Genomic DNA, 19,177 nt, shown 5'->3' with positions numbered 1-19,177 from the left:
GCATGCACACGAAAGCTCATACCAAGAACTAACTTAGTTGGTCTTTAAGGTGCTACTGGAAGGAATTTTTTTATTTTGACTATGGCAGACCAACACGGCTACCTATCTGCCATTAATACTGATGTTGATCAAAATGAGGTTTTGGGTTTTTTTTAAAGCATGAGGCAAATTCAAGGAGGAAGCAGCTGGGGCATTTATTACATTTCTATTAAACTCCTGCTGCTGCTCCCCGTTTTATCCCCACAACCCCCCCCCCCTGCGATGCAGGTGAGAAGGCGCCCAAGGTTAGCCAGAGGCAGTTTCACGGCCGAAGCGGGGATTCGAACCCGCAGCTCCCAGAGCCACGCCATACTGCCTGAGGCAACGCAGACGCTTTCGAAGCTCTCTTCCTCCCACCAAGACACACTTTCGCGCATGCGCACAACCGGAGGACTAGCGGGGCGCTCTGCCTGTTGCCCGGCCCCGCCTCCTCCCCCTCGGGATTCCTGCCACGCCCATCCCATCTCCGGCCCTTCCTAGGGCCACGCCCCCTCTCCCTCCCCGCGCTGGTCTGCCTGCCACGCTTCTACGTCCCGCTCTTTGCCACGCCCATTCCTTTTATGTACACCCCTTCCTAGGGCCACGCCCACCTCCTCTTTCCCCGCTCGGGGTCTCCGTGCGCCCCGCCCACTCCTTTTACGGCACGTCTCTGGCGCCACGCCCCCTCCCTTTTCCCGGCCGGCTCGCCTCAGCCAGCGACAGTTGGTGCCTGAGGAGGAGGAAGAGGAGGGGGCGGCGCACGGGCGGAGCGCGCGGGGCTCCTGTGAGGGGGCGGGGGCAAGAAGGAGGGGAGAAGCAGCAGCGGAGCGGCCGGCCTTCCCTCAGACCGACCGACCGACCGAGGAGGAGGAGGGGCCGCCGACCAAGCCCAGCCAGCGGCATGGCGGCTGGGCGCGAGCCGCCGCCGCCGCTCCCTCCGCCGCTGCTTCTCTCTCCTCCCTCGCCTTGTCGCTTCCCCGCCGCCCTCGCCCTGGCCGCCTCCCGAGCGCCGAGGCCCGCCGCCCACCACGACGACGACGACGTCCTGCTCCTGCCCCACTGACCGCCTGAGGGGAAGGAGAGCGCCTGAGGGAGGGAGGGAGAGGCACGAGGGGGAGACCAGAGGCCATGGAGCTCGCCAAGCCGGTCTTCCCCGCGCTGCCGCAGCCCAAAGAGGACTCTGAGGTGAGCTGGGGGGGCGGCGGCGAGGGTCCTCTTCTACTCCCCCTCCTCTCCCCCTGCCCGCCTTTCCCTCCCCCCTCCCGACGCCTCAGCATCTCAATGGCTGGAATCGGTCACTAGGCGGGCTGTGCTGTCTGTCCTCTACTACTACTTGCACACACACACACGCAACCGTCGTGGGAAGGGGGGGGTCGCTTGCAATGAGGGGGGGGCTTCAGGAACCGACCTTGATAATGGACTCCTCCCACCCTTGGGTGTCTGGACCCTTGTCGGGCTTCAAGGGTTCGCCCCCCCCCCCACTTCCTCCCGTTTTGGGGGTGTGTGAATTGGGAGAGACACCTTTCTCGGTTGGGGCGTGTCGCGTTGTGGTTCATCCAGCGCCCCGTGTTCCTACGTGTGATTGTGTGTGTATGTGCATATGTGTGTGTATTTCATATGTTCTCTCTTCACCCTATTAGATCTGGCGTAATTTTTATGCCACACCATTGTGGCAGTGCTGGTGTGTGTGTGTGTGTGTTTGGAGGGGGGAGTGGTTAACATTTTGTAGCCTGCAGCCAGTGGCGTAGCGTGGGTTGTCAGCACCCGGGGCAAGGCAAGTAATTTGCGCCCCCTAACCCCCAGATGTTGCGCCCGGTGCGGCCAGCCCCCCCTGCACCCCCCACGCTATGCCACTGCCTGCAGCTTCTTTTGGGAAGTCCCACAACTCATCTCCTTTTTCCATTCTGCCCTGAATGGGTGTGTGTGACTCTTCACACTACATGGGTGCATTTGACTCAGCATCCGTTTACTACAAAAAACGGGAGAATACAGCAACACCGCGTAAAGAGTGATGTTCTCTTTCTTCCACCCTATAATGCTGGTTGTGGGTCAGGGCTTGAAGTGACCAGGAAAGAGGTATTGGGGTCGTGGAGGATGGTTAGATGAAAAGGTAAACCCAGTATGTGTAAAAGGAGGTGTCCATGTTAGGGATCCTTGGGAAATAAGGTTGCCCATAACAAAAAGCCCTTACGCAGATCTGTGGTTTGTGTACAATTCTGTTTGCCTCACCTCAGAAAGGCTATTGTGGCACTGGAAAAACTGGGAAAGGGCAACCCAAATGATCAAGTGGCTGCAGCAACTCTCCTATGTGGAAAAGTTGTGACATTTAAGGCTTTTTAATTTAGAGAAAAGGCGCATAAGAGGGTTAAAAAAATTATAGTGAAATTGGATAGAGAAAAGTTTTTATACTCGGTGCCAAAAAAAAGGATCATTCTGCAAAGCTAAATGTTCAGTATTCAGGACAGGTAAAAAGAAGTACTTCACACAGTGCATATTCAGTTGCAGAAGTCACTATAATAAGATGCAGTGATGGCCACCAAGGATGGTTTGCTTTAAAACTGGTTTAGACAAATTCACGGAGGGTGTGATTATCAATGGCTACTTTTCATCAGTCAGTACAATGCAACAGCAAAAAAACACGTGCAATTCTAGCCTGACAGAAGTAGTGTCCAGATCAAGGAAAGAAATTGTACCACCCTATTCTGCCTTGGTCAGAACCCACCTGGAGTGCTTTGTCCAGTTCTGGGCACCATAGTTTAATGAGGATATTGACAAGCTGGAATGTGTGCAGAGGAGGGCAACCAATATGAGCCAGGGTCTGGAAACCAAGCCTTACGAGAAATGCTTGAAGGAGATGTTTAGTCTGGAAAAGAGGAGACTTGAGAGGAGATATGAGAGCCATCTTCAAATATCTGAAGGATTGTCACATGGAAGATGGAGCAGGCTTGTTTTCTGCAGGGTGGGGGTGGGGGACTCGAACCAATGGATTCAAATTACAAGAAAGGAAATGCCAGCTATACATTAAGAAGCACTTTCTGATGGCAAGAGCTGTTCAGCAGTGGAAAGGGCTACCTCAGAAAGTGGTGAACTCTATATCATTTGAAGTTTTTAAATAGGGGTTGGATGGCCATCTCTCAAGGAATGTTTGGTTGTCATTCCTGTATTGCAGGGGGTTGAACTACCCTTGGGATCCCTTACAACTCAACAATTTGATTATTCTATGATGGCTGTGCATTACTAGAGGCAGTTGCTGTGCTCATGTTGCATTCATATCCTGCTGGCAGGCATCCCAGAGGCATCTAGTCGTCCTCTGAGAGTAGAATCCTGGACTACATGTGCCTATAGTCCCATACAGCAGGTTTTTGAAGGTCCATGTTATTCAGTCCTTCACCCTAGAGAATTCCAGGATTTTGTCACTGCCAGCATCCATCTCATTCTCTCCTGTTTAGCTGCTTCTACCTGACAAAGGTTTATTGGGAAACCTTACCCAGTGGTGTGTACCTTTGCTCATTCCTACTTGTGTTTGTCAGCTCATACTTGTGTTTGTCAGCTCTTTTTTCATCACCTTATATATTACACCAAAAGCAAGTTGCAGGCCAGTAAAATGCCCACCTGCAATAAAACAGCAGACAATAAAATTAAGATATAATAAATCCTAAGTGGTGGTCTTAAACTTTATCTCATGTACAGCCCCACTTGGTGCTTCCTACTGTTTCACACACCCCTATGCGCAAACAATCATGCTGTACTTCATTTCTATTTTTAGACTCTCCCATTTCCTTTCAGAATCCAGAATGATCTTAACTGCTGTTTGTTTTACCATCCCTGTTTAGCAATAATTGTGCTTTGTAAGGAATGTAAGGTTTTCCCCATTGCCCCAACTCAGTCAGCTGTGTGATGTATTAAAGTACTGGTACTTTTAAAAAGTATGGGGGGGGCACCCAGAAAATGCTGTCCTTCATGCCCTTGCTGGCCAGCCTGCTTCATGGAGGGGCAGTTCCATGCAGGAGTTTCTCCTCAGCCGACATATCTTGTTAGGGGACAAAAGAAAAACAGAAATTAAAATCAGTGTTCCAAATTTGCCAGGCGCATTTTGCGCCTGACTCTTAGAATCATAGAGTTGGAAGAGACCACAAGGGCCATCGAGTCCAACCCCCTACCACTTGCGACCAAGTGAAGCTGCCTGGGCACCAGGATGGTGCCTGACATCTCCACCATCTGGAGATGCATGCCTGGGGATCATGGGATCTTGACCGTTTTCATACACTCATGCCGCATCCTGTAGAATTCTATCCTTGATATTTTACCTACATAATCAGAACAAATTTCAGGAACCAAAAAGCCGTATTGAAAAATACGATTTTCGAGCCATCTGGCCCAAAAATGGCAACTTGACATTCCGTTTTGTGACTATAACCCTGGTTTAAGGAGCTATATGGTGCCTAGCTAATATTGAGTTTCTAAGACTGATTAAACTATAGTCCAACCTTTTAAACCCTGTTTTAAAACCAGTACATTAAATTGTGGGAAGCTTTAAAATAGATGCAGGATTACTGATTTTATTGGCTCTCCATCCTTTTTAGTTCTGCATCAGCTACAGTCCTGAATAAAGGAAGAGCAGGTCTATGCTGAGCATGTTGCAATAACCAAGTCTTGAGGTTTTAAATCATGAATAGCAGTTGGTACATCTTAGTCTGGGGGGGAAAGCCCAGCAATCTTCTCATCTGGAGGTGCTGGAGAAAAATGTTCTAAGCCACTGTTGCTATTTGAAGATCCAGACACAGCAATGTACCCTGGAGCTCATAAATAGAGGAGGTAAAATTACAAGTCCTCCATTCCTTCCAATTTACAGGGCTTATAATGCATCATTACTATCATATTGTTGGGATACAGAGTCATTCATTTTGACCACATCACATTTGAACCATGGTCAGATGCTGACTTGCAGATACTCTTGGAGAGAATCTGACAAGACCACACGCCTATACTGTGTGAGGCATATATCTGGGCAGGTTTTATGAAGTTTAGATTTTTCAAAATGGAACCAACTCCATTTCAAAGGCATGAGATAAGCAGAACTTTATTAAAACCTTAAAATATCATTTTGGAGTGACAGATAAAACCTAGCATTTGTTCAAATCGAATAGTGCAGCTTATCCAATTGTTAGATTGCAAACCTGTTGTGATTGTCCACATTAAATTCTCTAAGACACCATAGCCTGTTGAAGTATTTAATAAATATGTAAACAAAGAGCGGTAATCAGAATTTGCATGATCTGCATTTAACTGTAATTCCCCTTTAAAATACACAATCATAGCAAATGCCAGAATTCTGTGAAAGCTCATTGGTAGGAACAGACCAAAAATAGTGAATTTGTAGCAACAGTATGAGTAATATTTAATGCATGTGCTTCTAAATCAGTTTTTAGCAAGATATGTTCATATTTTAATATGAAACTAACAGCTGACCTTTTGCACTTAACTGTTGTTCATTCAACACTTTCTAGATTTGTAAATATTCTATAAAAAGCAGGTTGCCAAATATCTGTTGCAGCTGGGGCAGATGAAGGTGTCTCGTTTCTGTGTCTCTCTGTGCTCTGCTGCGGACTGTGGAGTTAATGTTGCCAGTCTTCATGTCATGTTTGCAGACATCTTGGTAATGCAGAGTTGGTCTGCCAACAGGCAGAGAGCTCCCTGTAGAGCACATCCTTTGGGGGGGGGGAGAGTTAATAATGTTGATTTCAACAGACAAAAATCAGCACTTGATAAAAATTCTTGCTGCCGCTCTTGTCATTTCTAACAACTCTTAGATATGCTTTTTGTGGTAGCTAGCACCCTTGACATTACAAAACTTCCACTCTGTGTAGTCTTTTGATTCCAAGCACACTTAAATGTTCTGTTGAATCTCAGAATGCCTTTTTGATGATGAAGTAAAAGTCTGTTTGATGTCTGAAAAACATGTCTATTCAGGATCTGGAATTTAACTACTTGCTAACTGAATAAATGTGTATTCTTTTGCTTTGCCTATATAAAAGTTGTAATTTGCAAGACTCCTTTTTGTTGACAGTCTGTGAAGTTTCTGCTAGTTTTTATGTGATTGAAGCTATAATTCATCATTCACTATTCAAACTGTAATTATGATGAGAAATATACACAATTTAACATGTTGAATAAGATGTAACTTAGATCGTGTTATATATGTGTGTATCTTTTCCACCCAGTTCAAAGACTTAAAAACATTGCGTCTACCAGATTTTCCTTGAAAAACAGTTGGTTCTCTTAAGGGCAATACTGAAAATGATTGTTAAGTGAACACTGCATTTTTCTCTCTCTAGGACTGGACATATCCGATGAGAAGAGAGATGCAGGTATGGCTGTTTCTTTTAATCAAAGCTAGCTCCTGGTTCATTAGATACTTGGTGGTGCTGCTGCTGCTAGGGTTTAGCAAAACCATATGCCCTGAGACACTCAGGTGTGCTGCAGAGGTACACTGGGGACGATTGCTCTGGAAACACCCAAGAGAGGACTTGGAATGACAGGACTAACACACAGGGATAGTTGTAATTCCAAGTGCAGTTTTGGGCTACCAAGAGATTTGTTACCTTCCTTTTTTGCCCTAGACTCACACCCAGTTTCTCTCATTCATCTAGGCATTGTCTTGCATTAATGTCCAGTTGAGAGAGACCTACTCAAGGTCCCCAGATCTGTGACCTTCCCTTTCCTCGCTGTCTTTTTGGGCCTTGTGGGCAATTCCCAGCCCTAACCTTCCTTCAAAAAATGGTTGTCTCTGCTATCTTTGCTCCTGGCCAGTTGGCTGCTCTCTGCACATATCTGTCACTCATTCTCCTCTCCACATGTTCCGGGAGCCTGCAGGGGCCACTATTTCTTTGTTTGGAAGTTGCTGTTTCTCTCCTGGTCTGTGAACAGTAGGGAAAGCTGATGCTCATGCTGTAACACTCACTGAATTTGTTCCTAAATTTAAGAGTAAGACAACAATTCTGTAGGTTGCTAAGTACTGGTCATATTTAGTGAAGGGAGAAATAAAGTGAATTTGTCTGGATTGGCAGATGCCTCAGCAAAGTAAAATTAAAATGTTAATAGGCTATTGCAACTCGCTCCTAAACTTGCAGTTTGCATAGGAAACTTCCTAAATTCTAAGTCTTTTTGCTGGATAGAGAACACTAACAGGGGAAGCCCTCATTATTTCTTGTAGATGTAGGCTTTGTTCACAAGAAGTGGTTTGCATGGCATGCAAAAAAAGTCAGGAAAAGCTCTTTCTAGCATTGAGATGCAGTGAATTATGGTTTGCTTGTTGGATTTTCATGTTAAGCAGCCAGAAGCTCTCCCAGAAAAGAGAGTACACCTCTTGTATTGCAGGAACCTCGAGAAATAGTTAAGTAAAACAATCCAAATGGCTCAAGTAAGCAAGCCGCATACTGGGTATTGGAGAATCTTGGTTGTAGATTATCTAGTTCAGAGTGATGGTAAGGTAGTATCAGATAAGGAGGAAGCTATTCAATGAAAAAGTGGGGTGGTACGTTAACCTATGTGTAAGATCGCACATCCTTTTCTTCTGCATTTAGCATAGAGCAACTATACTGTCAGTGATGTGCATTTATCTCAGTCCTGTTACATTCAAACCTTTGAAGGCTTTGAGAAGCCTTTGAGGATTACAGGCAAGAGAAGCATTCTAGTCTAGAAGGAGCTGGTGGGGGAGGGAAGCTTGAGTTGCAGCTTCAGTGAGGCAAGACAGTTCCTGGAATCTTATTCTGGGATATTATTACCTTGGCGGCAGGAAGCTCCCTGCTGCTTAGATTTTTCTCTCCACCTCTCTGTCACCTCAAACTTGTTCATGTTTCTCTCTCCCCCTGCTCTCAGGCAGAATATACCAAGTCATTTATCAGCAAAGAATAAATGCCTTTCTCATAAACCTTTTATTATATTGTGCCTGAATTCTGTTAGTCAATACCAAGAAGTGTGCTTGTGGTTTTCTCTCTGTCATTGTCCTTTGCAAGCTTAGTGGGTGGCTGGGGATTTTCTCATCTCCTATGTTTCTGTTGTGAAAGATTCCCTTATAGCCCCAGTGCCAGCAATACTGGAAAAAAGTACCCATTTCTCAGGTAAAACCGCAGAGCTCTTTCCAGATCCCATATATGCATCCAGTTAATACTAGTGTAATTAAACTCTACTGCTAGTGTTGGGCTTGTGTAGCTTCTAACAGATTACTGAGGTAGATTGAGTTTTTATTCCTCTCTTTCTCTCTCCTTTTTTTAAAGGAAATTTTACCTGGGTTGTTCCTGGGCCCGTATTCTTCAGCTATGAAAAGCAAGGTAGGTGTGTCTTTCTAGAATATTTTAATGCTGGTCACTGGTGCTTTTTTCTAGGAAAAAAAGGTACAGGAACTAATCTTGAACAGACCTTGTACTAGTAGTACAGGGGACTCCCAAATTAGATGGTGGTTCCAGGCCCCTGCACGCATACCCAAAATTGTATATAATGGGGAGCACACTGGAGAGTCCTAGTGGTTCAAAGAGGAGACCCACCCCAAAGCCCAAAGAGGTCCCAAAGAGCCAGCAGAACTGACATGCAAGGAGGTTTCTTCCCTGTGTGTCAGCTCTGCATGTCTAGAGCGCAAATGGTTGCCCTGACCAAACTAAGCACCTTGTCCACATCATCGGTCCTTACTAACTAAAACTCATCTAGCATAACAGAACTAGACGGTGCTCTGATACCTCTCAAGGTTCATCTGCTGTACATGGAGTCGCGGTCCCGGTGTGGATGCAAATGATTTTATGATCCTCAAAATGCTTTGCAAACAAGTCACAGTAAGCTGCCGTCAGTTCTGTCACCTCCTTTGGGCCAGACTAAAAGGCCCTGCACCACCCAGAAATGCTCTGCTGGATGGCTCAGTTAGGATGCAATGGAGACCGCAAAGCATACTTTCTTAGCTGCCTTCACTGCTGCTGGGTAGGCCCATTGTTCAATTGCATTTTACTGGAATTTTCCTCCACTCGTGTTTGAGCAGTGCCCCAATTTGTTTCCTTAGCCTAAGCTCTGGAGTACTGTGGGGAGCCAAATGGGCGTAATGAAGAGGGAAAAGGCACTCAGGGTGATCATGTCAATGGCCCAAGCCCTTTGGGTGTTCCAGAGGCTAGCCAGGGCTTTGACAGGAGCGCCAATCATATCAGCTATCTGGAAATTCTTTGGATCCATCAGCCTCCTAGGGCAGACTATCTTAATAGGTCCCCTGCCTCTGCAGAGGAGAAAAAGTGTTGAAAGCTTAATCTCAGCAGGAAGTGACCTGGCCATGAGAAGGAACTGGTTTCAATATCCCCCACTCCTCCTGATCTCCCTCTTCCTGTCCATTTCTGTGCCACTTATAATATAAAAAAACTTAAGCGGTATTAAAAAAATCCCTAAAGCTGCAGTAGACCACTATGCCACTAATGGGTGGTGGTGGTTGTTTGGGGGTGTTATTGGGTTGTTGGTTTCATTTTAATTCTGTATTTTGTGGTTTTATATTCTGATTTTATTTGGTAAACTGTCCTTAGACCTGCGGGCATAGGGCGGTATATAAATTCAATAACAACCACAATAACTTGAACAACAACAAATTTTACAAAAATACAGTTACATATAAAAATCTTACATTAATACACAATTATTGATACATATAAACCAATATAAATTCCTTCTCCTTGATTGTAATGTGTAAATTTCCCCCCGTAACATTTTAATTTTCTACTGTTTGCTATTTGGACTCTGCTTGAGGAAAGACAGAGAAAGGTGTTTTAAATAAACAAACTGCAAAATGCACACTTTCTGACACAATGTTAATTGTCTTTGAATAGAATTGCACTGTTTATTGATGAGCTGCACCTTTCTGCCAACCCAAAACGACCAGAAGCTTGTCCAGCCTATTTTGAAAGGTTCAAATGAATGTGGAAAAGTAATTCCTCCTGAGTTTTTGTCAGCTTTAAACAAAGTCACCTTTTTAAAACAAAGCCACACAGTAACTTTGCAGGCTTCCGGCTTGTTTTGCACTGGCCACAAGAATGAATTTGTTGTGTGTGTTTGGTTTTAAGCCTTCATGGTCTTACTGAACATTTTAAATATCTAAATATATTGTCTTAATAAAGTGTCTTAATAAAGCTATCAGCTAGTCATAATGCAATATTATTACTCTGTATGCTAGTTTAAAGGAGCTTTCGCTTTTTCAAACATTCATTTTGCAGCTACCTATACTTCAGAAACATGGAATTACCCATGTAATATGCATACGACAAAATATTGAAGCAAACTTTATTAAACCAAACTTCCAGCAGTTATTTAGGTAAGTAACCTATAAATCAATGTTGTGAAAATACGTCATGTTCAATGTGTGCTTGTTGTGCTAGTGTAGTTTTCAGTCTTTACACTGCAAAGCAAGATTGCAGGTAATGCTTAAACGTTTCAGTAGATCGCAATAGTTGGCAGGTATATTGCATAGCGTGAATGTCAGAAAGACAGGTGCAAGAACTTCTTTATGACTTCCTGTGAGGAATGAGATTGCTGTAAGGACAAGGCAAAATGCTTTGGGGAGGAAGCAGGGACAGTGAGGGGTGTGGCTGGGGTATTCCAAGGGCCAGATAGAGAGATTGGGGTGCACATTCGGCCCCCACCCCTGAGGTTTCTCATCCCTGACATAGTCCTTCCCACAGTTGCACTGTATTCTTTTCAAACGTGGCTGAAAGTGATTCCTGTTGAACTTGACCACAACTGGTGTTCAAAGACAGGAAGCCTAAGGACCAAAGTACAGTGGTACCTCGGGTTAAGTACTTAATTCGTTCCGGAGGTCCGTTCTTAACCTGAAACTGTTCTTAACCTGAAGCACCACTTTAGCTAATGGGGCCTCCTGCTGCCACCGCGCCGCCGGAACACGATTTCTGTTCTCATCCCGAAGCAAAGTTCTTAACCTGAAGCACTGTTTCTGGGTTAGCGGAGTCTGTAACCTGAAGCATATGTAACCTGAAGCATATGTAACCTGAGGTACCACTGTACATGTTACACCGCAGCTGCATGTGGCGATAGCCCAACAAGGGTTGCTCAGCTGGCAGTACGACTTCCCTCAGTGAAATGAAGAAGGAAGCAATTTTCAGCTATTCCCTTTCCCCTCTGCAGCCCTCCAGTACTTTCTGCTTTGACTGGCAGTGGCTCTCCCATGCTTTCAGATAGTCTTTCCCAGCCCTGCTTGCCCTGGAATGCAGATCAGTCTTTAGAGCTGTTTTGCAGCAGTGAAGAGAATGGAGGATAGAACCTTACTCTGCTAGTAGTTTTTCTCCTGAAATTCTCCTGAAGTCTTGCCTCATGGGTTTCATGAGGGAATTTTGCTACAACAGAGAAGGGCTCATTTGGCTATCGTACATTCCGTTACAGAACAATATGTTGGACCTTTTAACTTTTATATTTATATTATATAATATATATAATATTTATATCCGCTTCAAATGATAAAAGAAACATTTTTCAGGCTGGGTGTTAATGTTCTAGAAGATGAGAATGTTATGTTCTAGAAGATTCTGGTTGTGTACTTAACACACTTACTTTAATTGTAGGTATTTAGTCTTGGATATTGCAGATCATCCCATTGAAAATATAATCAGATTTTTCCCGACGGTAAGTGTTCAGCATGACTTGTGAGTTAAACTCTTTCATCCTAATATCTTTCAGAAATCATGTGAGCAAATGCAGCCCAATGTGCGAGTGAAAGAGAAGAAACAATCCATCTCTGAAGCAGTTCAGCTAAATTGATAAATAATTCTTCCCGCAATGTCCACCTAATTTAATGGTCTTGTGGATAAGCCCCTGACTGGTAGTATTTCTGGTTGCCATGGGTACAGTCCTCTGGGAAGTTCTCCTGCATAAAAGTGCTTTTGCAGGATTCCCTTTCATTTTAGCATGCCGGAGAAACTTCCCAGTGAATTGTACCCATGGTAACTGTCATATCAGATATTAAGGGGGACGGGTCACAGAATGCAATTCTCAGCTCAAAAATGGCTGTGTCTGCTTGCTATTCACTCTGTGCAAGATATCTGAGTTGCTTTCTCAGCATCTGTCTTTTTACTTTCTGCACTTTGTTCTCTCCTGCCCCTTGGATGGCCATTGTCCATGGCAGGCATCTGCTGAAAGTGCACTCCACTGACTTCTTGTGAACTGTTGGTAATGGAGGGAGCCTCTTGAAATGGCTATGCGGATGTCTGAATACTTGTGCCAGGCCAAGCTGGCTAGGGAGTTTCATATTTCTAGGACCCCTTGCTGCTGCTTCAAGACAAGGAGCACTAAAACCTTAATAAAAATAATGAGCTCTCCATTCTGCTGTCCCACCCCCACAACATCTTAACAATAATTATGTTAGGAGGAATCCCCCCTCCCCACTTCCGTTCTGCCCTGTTAAATTGCCATGTCACTTTAAAAACTTTTTAATGAATCTTGGGTGTTAATTCTTGCCATAAAACTGAGCACTGAAAAAGTTATTTATTTTACATATTTTTATTCTGCTTTTCCACTAAAAGTGCCCAGGGAGGCTAACAGCAGAAATATGGGCAGTGATAATTTTGCACGTGCTCGTTTGTGCGTGACTGCCAACGTGAGTGCAGTTTTTGGCCCTGGAAGGGGGCAGAACGGGGTTGGGGGCTGGCTGTGCCATGACTGGAACGCAATCCCTGCACAAACGGGGAGTTGCCTGTGATACTATCCACAATAAAAATGATAAACAGTAATCAGAATTCAAAAGAAATGCAGTAGCTAAAGTCATTGTTTAGGTTTTGGGGTAGATAAACATCACTGGTAGTCTGTAACCCAAGTGCTGTCAACATTTTATGAGCAGTTTAAATCTTCACACTATTTTTCTGGCCTGGCAGGAAATACCTTGATTGCACACATCCATGAGTTACAAAACACATCTTTCCGCTCGGAAGTGTTCCTGTGAGAATGTTGATGTCCATAGCAAAATATAAATATAACTAGGGCTACAAACACCACGTGTGGGAATCTAGTTGCACCTTTCAGGGCCTTTGAGTTGCTGTACACTGGATTCTGAGGAAGTAGTTTTAAACCATTGCATCTGCTGCTATCAATGTAAAGCAACTTGAAAGCAGCAGGTGTTTTTAGGGTGCTTTTTAAAAGCAGGTGCATTTAAGCATTTTTTTGTATTGGCGTTCTGTTAGCAAGAATACAGTATAAATATGAATATGATCAATGGTTGCTAAATGTTTTAAGTCTTCATATTATAAATCTTTTGGGGCCCACGTTATTTACAATTTCCTCAAGTGCATGATACTCTAGAACACACAAATAGGCTGCATTTGTGTTAAGAACTCTTCGAGATGGCAGTAATTGGAACGGAATCTGTGTCTGTTATGTTTTTCTTTAGACTAAGGCATTTATTGATGGGAGTTTACAAACCGGAGGTATGTATGCTCACTTTGCTTGTCCACCTAATTTACCAGATGCTTGATGCAAATGTGTTGCATTTTAGCTACATGTAAATGCAGATGAAGGGACGCGGGTGGCGCTGTGGGTTAAACCACAGAGCCTAGGATCAGAAGGTCAGCGGTTCAAATCCCCGCGAAGGGGTGAGCTCCCGTTGCTTGGTCCTTGCTCCTGCCAACCTAGCAGTTCGAAAGCACGTCAAAGTGCAATTAGATAAATAGGTACCGCTCCGGTGGGAAGGTAAATGGCGTTTCCATGCGCTGCTCTGGTTCGCCAGAAGCGGCTTAGTCCTGCTGGCCACATGACCCGGAAGCTGTACGCCGGCTCCCTCGGCCAATAAAGTGAGATGAGCGCCGCAACCCCAGAGTCGTCCGCAACTTGACCTAACGGTCAGGGGTCCCTTTACCTTTACCTAAATACAGATGGGGTCGATGTACTTGGTAATGGACTGGGATACAGTCCCTCTTGTGAATGCTATAAGATGTGTAGTGATAGTTGGTGTTATCTAGTTAAGCCTTACTGGCCAGATTCCTTGGAGGCTCATTGGGGTACATACCACATAGCAGGTAATGCGGAAGGAAATAAAGTTCCTGAGGCTCGAACTCTGCTTCCTGCTTATATGTGTTTTAAGATGTTTATGCTGATTTTGCTACTGACTGTTTTTGGTTCTGCTAATGATTTAAATTAATTTTAATATAAGAAGAGCCCACTGGACGTTACGTGTTTGGATCTTGTTGAGGACTGAATGGTGGGATATAAACTAAATAGTACAAACAATACAAAATGCCTGTAAAAGCTCCGGCTGCTTTGTGTAAAGCAATTCTTTTCATTCTCAGGAAAAGTTCTTGTCCATGGGAACGCGGGGATTTCTAGAAGGTAACAAGGCTCACTTATTTTAAGAAAATATCCCAAGGCATGGCTGACATATCTTAACTTGCTTTTGTTGGTTTGTTTTCTGTTTTTCAGTGCTGCCTTAGTTATTGCATATATTATGGAAACATTTGGAGTGAAGTACAGGTACAGAAGTGATTTTAAACTGCTTTCCATCCCTTGGAGAGGATATTGGTCTTCAACCGCTGCGTCATGGCATGGCCAAAATGGGAATCTTGAATGATTCTACTGTAGAATTGGAAGGGACCACAAGGGCCATCTAGTTGTAGTTTGTTGTTAATGCAGCTCTCCATGTCTAGTGACTAGCTGAGTGGGACCCTGCTTTACAACAAGAAGGGATTAAAAAGAGTTGTACAACTTGATCAATATTGTGCAACTTATTCAAAAAAACTGCCATAAAATATTGCTGACTGAAGTTGGCAAAACAGGCCTATGTGTCTGCTGTGTTCTTTCAGTGCCAGGCCAAGTTTCTCCTTCTCTCTCCCCTTTCTCAGCCTTTGTGATGGTGGTGGTTGTAACACTTGCTACTGGTGCTGTGACCTCTCCCAGCAAAAAGACCAAGATCTTTTAGTGAAAGGTGTGCATGTTCCCTCTGCACAGAACTTTCCTCCAGTACTGATTGCCTCCAGTATGCTCATGCCTTGTTACTCCTCCATCGCCACCTCAGCTGACATAGAGTGCAGTGCTTGCAGTACACCTGACTTTGGAATGACAGCCAGAGACAAAACAGGTCTTGGATATGCTGTAGGGCAAGGGAATTCTGGGGTTGAAACATCTGTAGAGAATTCTGATCCCAGCGAGAATTTCTTAGGGGTAATGGACTCTTGGGGATAAAGATTGGCTATGTGGGTCATCTGTTTCATGTTTTAATAGAGAACTTGAAGCCTGAGATAGATGAGGTTTGTGTGATGGGTCCCAAGCAAGTGAGCTTATGCACAATAACTCTGTCTTGGTCCAGTGAATGGAACATTTAGCCAGGGTCCCTGGATTTAAGTCCTACTTCTGCTTGGGGATCATTGTATTCTCAGCTTCAATTCCCCATCTGTGAAATAGGAGTGGCACTCAACATGGGACTGTTGTGAGGATGAAGATGATGAGTGGGGTGAGGTTTTAGTTTCAGTTGGCCTCTTCACTTCGGCAGGCCTCGCACAACAGATGTTCCCATTGAGTTGGCCCTCTGTTCAGTGTTTAATGCTTATAACATAAATTTCACATGTAACAGCAGGGTCAGTTCTCAGCATCTTCTATAAGGAAAACCTGTTTAAGTAACTAACTGGACAGAGTTGTTGTTGGCTGTAAGCCTTTATGGAGTTAAGCAGGTCTGGGCATGACTAATTCCTGAATGGGAGCCCTTGTATGTCATTCTAAACTTTTTGAAGGCAGAATACAGGCATAGCTAAACTGAAAGTAAATACCAAAAGAATGAGTCAGAAACCAAATGCAAACTGGTATTAAAGATGAAAATGGAGAATCTCTTTCTTGTAGGGATGCATTTACATACGTGCAAGAAAGAAGGTTTTGTATTAATCCCAATGCTGGATTTGTTCATCAACTTCAGGTAAGTTGTTTTCCTACCTGTTGATGATGTAGAAATATGATATTCGTACTGATGGTCTGGCCCGGCCTCCCCAAGTATCTGATACACATTGGCTTAAATGAAAAACTTCATTATATCTTGCCTGACTGTTTGGAGTTTTAATTGGTACATTACCGGTATTTGGCCTTTTCTATCATTTTGTTTGCTTTGATGCTGTACTGAGGATGTGAGCAATTCTAACAAATGTAAAATATGTAAAACAGAAGCATAAGATACCTAAAATTAATGATATTTAATAAACAACTTATCAGCTTTATGTTGATAACCAGCTGGCCGGTGTAGAGCAGTAGGTCTCAACAGCAGGGGTCTCTGTGCCTTACATGGCTGAGCTTAAGGCAGGTGGCATAAAATCTCTTGGAGCCACAGTGTCCAAAATTCTCTCAGATGCCCCATTTCTGCTCTGCTCTGGTAGACCAGAACAGGTAGACCAGGTGTAGTCCTGGTCCATGTTGACTCTTGAGTAGCTCACTGGTGCCTGCCCCTAAACAGTGGGTGTGGCTTTCTGGAACTGCTCAGGTCAGCCAAATAGAAACAATTACTTTTATCCAGAACCACTCTTTCTCCTCCCTCACCTCAGTTTCTTGCAATATTCCAGCCTTCATGGCTGTAAACATTTATGTTCCTTTAGCTGCCCTCTCGTTCTTTTTATCCCAGGATCCCAATGTCAGGTGAATTCTTGCCCATTTGTACCAATCCAGTCATTCTGCTGCTGCTTCATTTTTTTTTTTATTTTTAGGAATATGAAGCCATCTATCTAGCAAAGTTAACTATCCAGATGATGTCTCCTCGGCAGCTGGAGCAATCACTGTCTGTCAGTACGGGTGAGCATGTATTTCTGTGTAGCAGGGGCGGGGAAACATTTTCAGCCCAAGGGGCACATTTCCAGAGCAGTCACTGCCAAGCCTGCCTTCTCAAAGATTTGCATTGTAATCCCCTCTAAAACAAAGGGGGAAACCTTCCTTTCAGCAGGGAATTCCAAGCAGACTCCTTCCTGAGTCAGATTTGTATGCAATCCCTTGCTAACTGCTACCTCTACCCAGAATAAAATAGGTAGTACTGGCGGTATGGACATCGTCTACCCTTCTTCATGTACATGTATTTCTCCCCTTCACTTGCTCCCAATACAAACCCCTCCCTAATTAGGAAGGTGTATGCATCAAAACTCCCTGCTAAAAGGAGGGGGGGACACATTGTTTTAGCAGCAACTGTCAAGGTCAAATTATCAACTTCTTGATGTCCTGTGATTGACAAGCATGCAGCCCCGCCCACCTGTCAAATGTGCCCCCCTAGTCCATTTCTGATGAGGTTCTGGCCTGTAGAATCGAAAAGGTTCCCCACGCCTACATCCAGAGTATAAGAACTACCACGAGAAGCTACTCAAAGCTGATAGAAACCAACCTGGTTCATATTTGATTAAATCTATTTGAACTTCTGCAGCAATCCCTTGAAACTAAATAATCTTGTAATACATGATGACTGAAATGAGTTATTTCAGAAGTAGGAAGAGAAGCACAGGGAGACAGGCTGTTAACTCCTTTTGGATGCTTAAAATGGGCAAAACAAGGATAGAAAAATTGGCTTCTAATTGGAATTGTGCAGCAAAATGAAAATGTTTTGTGGAACAGGTCTGGTTCCACTCAAACCATTTTGGAAAGCTTGTTTCTGTCCTTCCTCTTAGCCACCTTCTCCACCTGCCCCACCTGTTTTGCAGGAAGTCTGAAACGAACCCATGAAGAGGATGAGGAAATCAGCAATATGCAAGCCGCAGCTCAGAACGGTTGACAGCAAGGGCAGCAGCACTCTGGACTTGCTGGCTGGAAATTTCTATTCATGGCAGCTGCGAACGTCAGCAAGATGAACAACCCAGACCTATTTTTTATATATATAAAATGGGAGACGAGTCCAACTTCCTTATGCAAACCTGCCCCTCCAGTAGCACACCAGGCAACACGGTTAAGGGTATTGGATTCCTTGACTGACTAGATGGCACTGATTGTTTTGCTCCTTTTTTTACACTTTATAGTTTTACCCTAAACCAAGACTTTGGACTTGCAAAGAGGTATTATTGCAATAATGCACTTTTCATACTTGAAATTTCTTTATTTGTATTGATAAAGTTACTACTTAAACAAAACGTGGGGGGAATGATTTGTTTATAAAGTTATTTGTGTAATTTATAACAAGAGTCTTTAGTAAAAAAAGGAAAAGAATGAAAAGAAACAACTTCCTAAAATTCACTGTGGGTTGTATTTGTCTCATTTCCCAAGGCTTGAGGCAGAAGGAAACAAGTTTTAGTAGCTATTGGAAATCATTGTTTTGGCCACCATGAAGTCGTAAGAGCAAAGTCAAGGTCTCTTCCAGATTAAATGGCTGCTCTTTCCTTGATCCTTTCTGGCTTTTCCCTGAAAAGGCCTCCAAGAAGATAAATTTCCCCCAGCTTTATGAAAATCCGCAAGAATTGACTCCTAACAGGCAAATGCGGTTGTACAGCCTTACTGCTGAACGTAGCCTTCTAGCCATATTGCCAGTATTTTTGGTTTTCTGTTCTTCAAACCTATACAGATGATTCATAATTTACGTGAGGCTTAAGGACGTACAGCCAAAATTACGTACAGCCAAAACAACCCTAAAACCGCCCCTGCAAGACCACCCCTACTGTTCTGGAGCTGGTGCCTTGCTCCCTATGAAAGGCAGAGCGCTTTTAAGCTCTCCACCTTGCTTACCAGGCTCTGGGAGACTCTCACGCCTTTCCCTGGCTATACAGTGGTGCCTCGCAAGACGAAAAGAATCCGTTCTGTGAGTCTCTTCGTCTAGCGGTTTTTTCGTCTTGCAAAGCAAGCCCATTGACGGATTAGCGCTATTAGCGGCTTTTAGGCTTAGAAAAAGGGGGGGGGGGAGGGAAAAAACCCGCAGGAACTCGCAAGACATTTTCGTCTTGCAAAGCAAGCCCATAGGAGATTTGTTTTGCGAAGCACCTCCAAAACGGAAAACTCTTTCGTCTAGCGAGTTTTCCGTCTTGCGAGGCATTCGTCTTGCGGGGCACCACTGTAGTTTAAAGGCCAATGGAATCGGCAATCTCATTTAGAACTTTAAGTTGTGGATTAGCCCCCCTCCACAGGTTATGGTCCACTTAACTTCAAACATGTTCTCCATCCAACAGTATTCAATTGTCCCACGTGGATGAACTCCACTAACACTTCT

General features: G+C 44.1%; 1 protein-coding gene across 1 annotated transcript; it reads left to right on the top strand.

The window, feature by feature from the left end:
• The first annotated feature begins 795 nt into the window (after nt 1–795).
• On the top strand, nt 796–18,213 carry STYX (serine/threonine/tyrosine interacting protein). Its single transcript, XM_081194611.1, has 11 exons — nt 796–1,203; nt 6,354–6,386; nt 8,295–8,348; nt 10,254–10,351; nt 11,613–11,673; nt 13,430–13,466; nt 14,325–14,364; nt 14,455–14,505; nt 15,865–15,937; nt 16,713–16,797; nt 17,688–18,213. The coding sequence occupies exons 1-11, from the start codon at nt 1,147–1,149 to the stop codon at nt 17,756–17,758; spliced, it is 660 nt and encodes a 219-aa protein (XP_081050737.1). The 5' UTR covers nt 796–1,146; the 3' UTR covers nt 17,759–18,213.
• The last annotated feature ends 964 nt before the right edge of the window (nt 18,214–19,177 follow it).

The sequence above is a fragment of the Podarcis bocagei genome (assembly GCF_964188305.1).
Source record: "Podarcis bocagei genome assembly, chromosome: 1".
NCBI lineage: Eukaryota > Metazoa > Chordata > Lepidosauria > Squamata > Lacertidae > Podarcis > Podarcis bocagei.
This window is presented reverse-complemented; position numbering and strand designations above follow the sequence as displayed.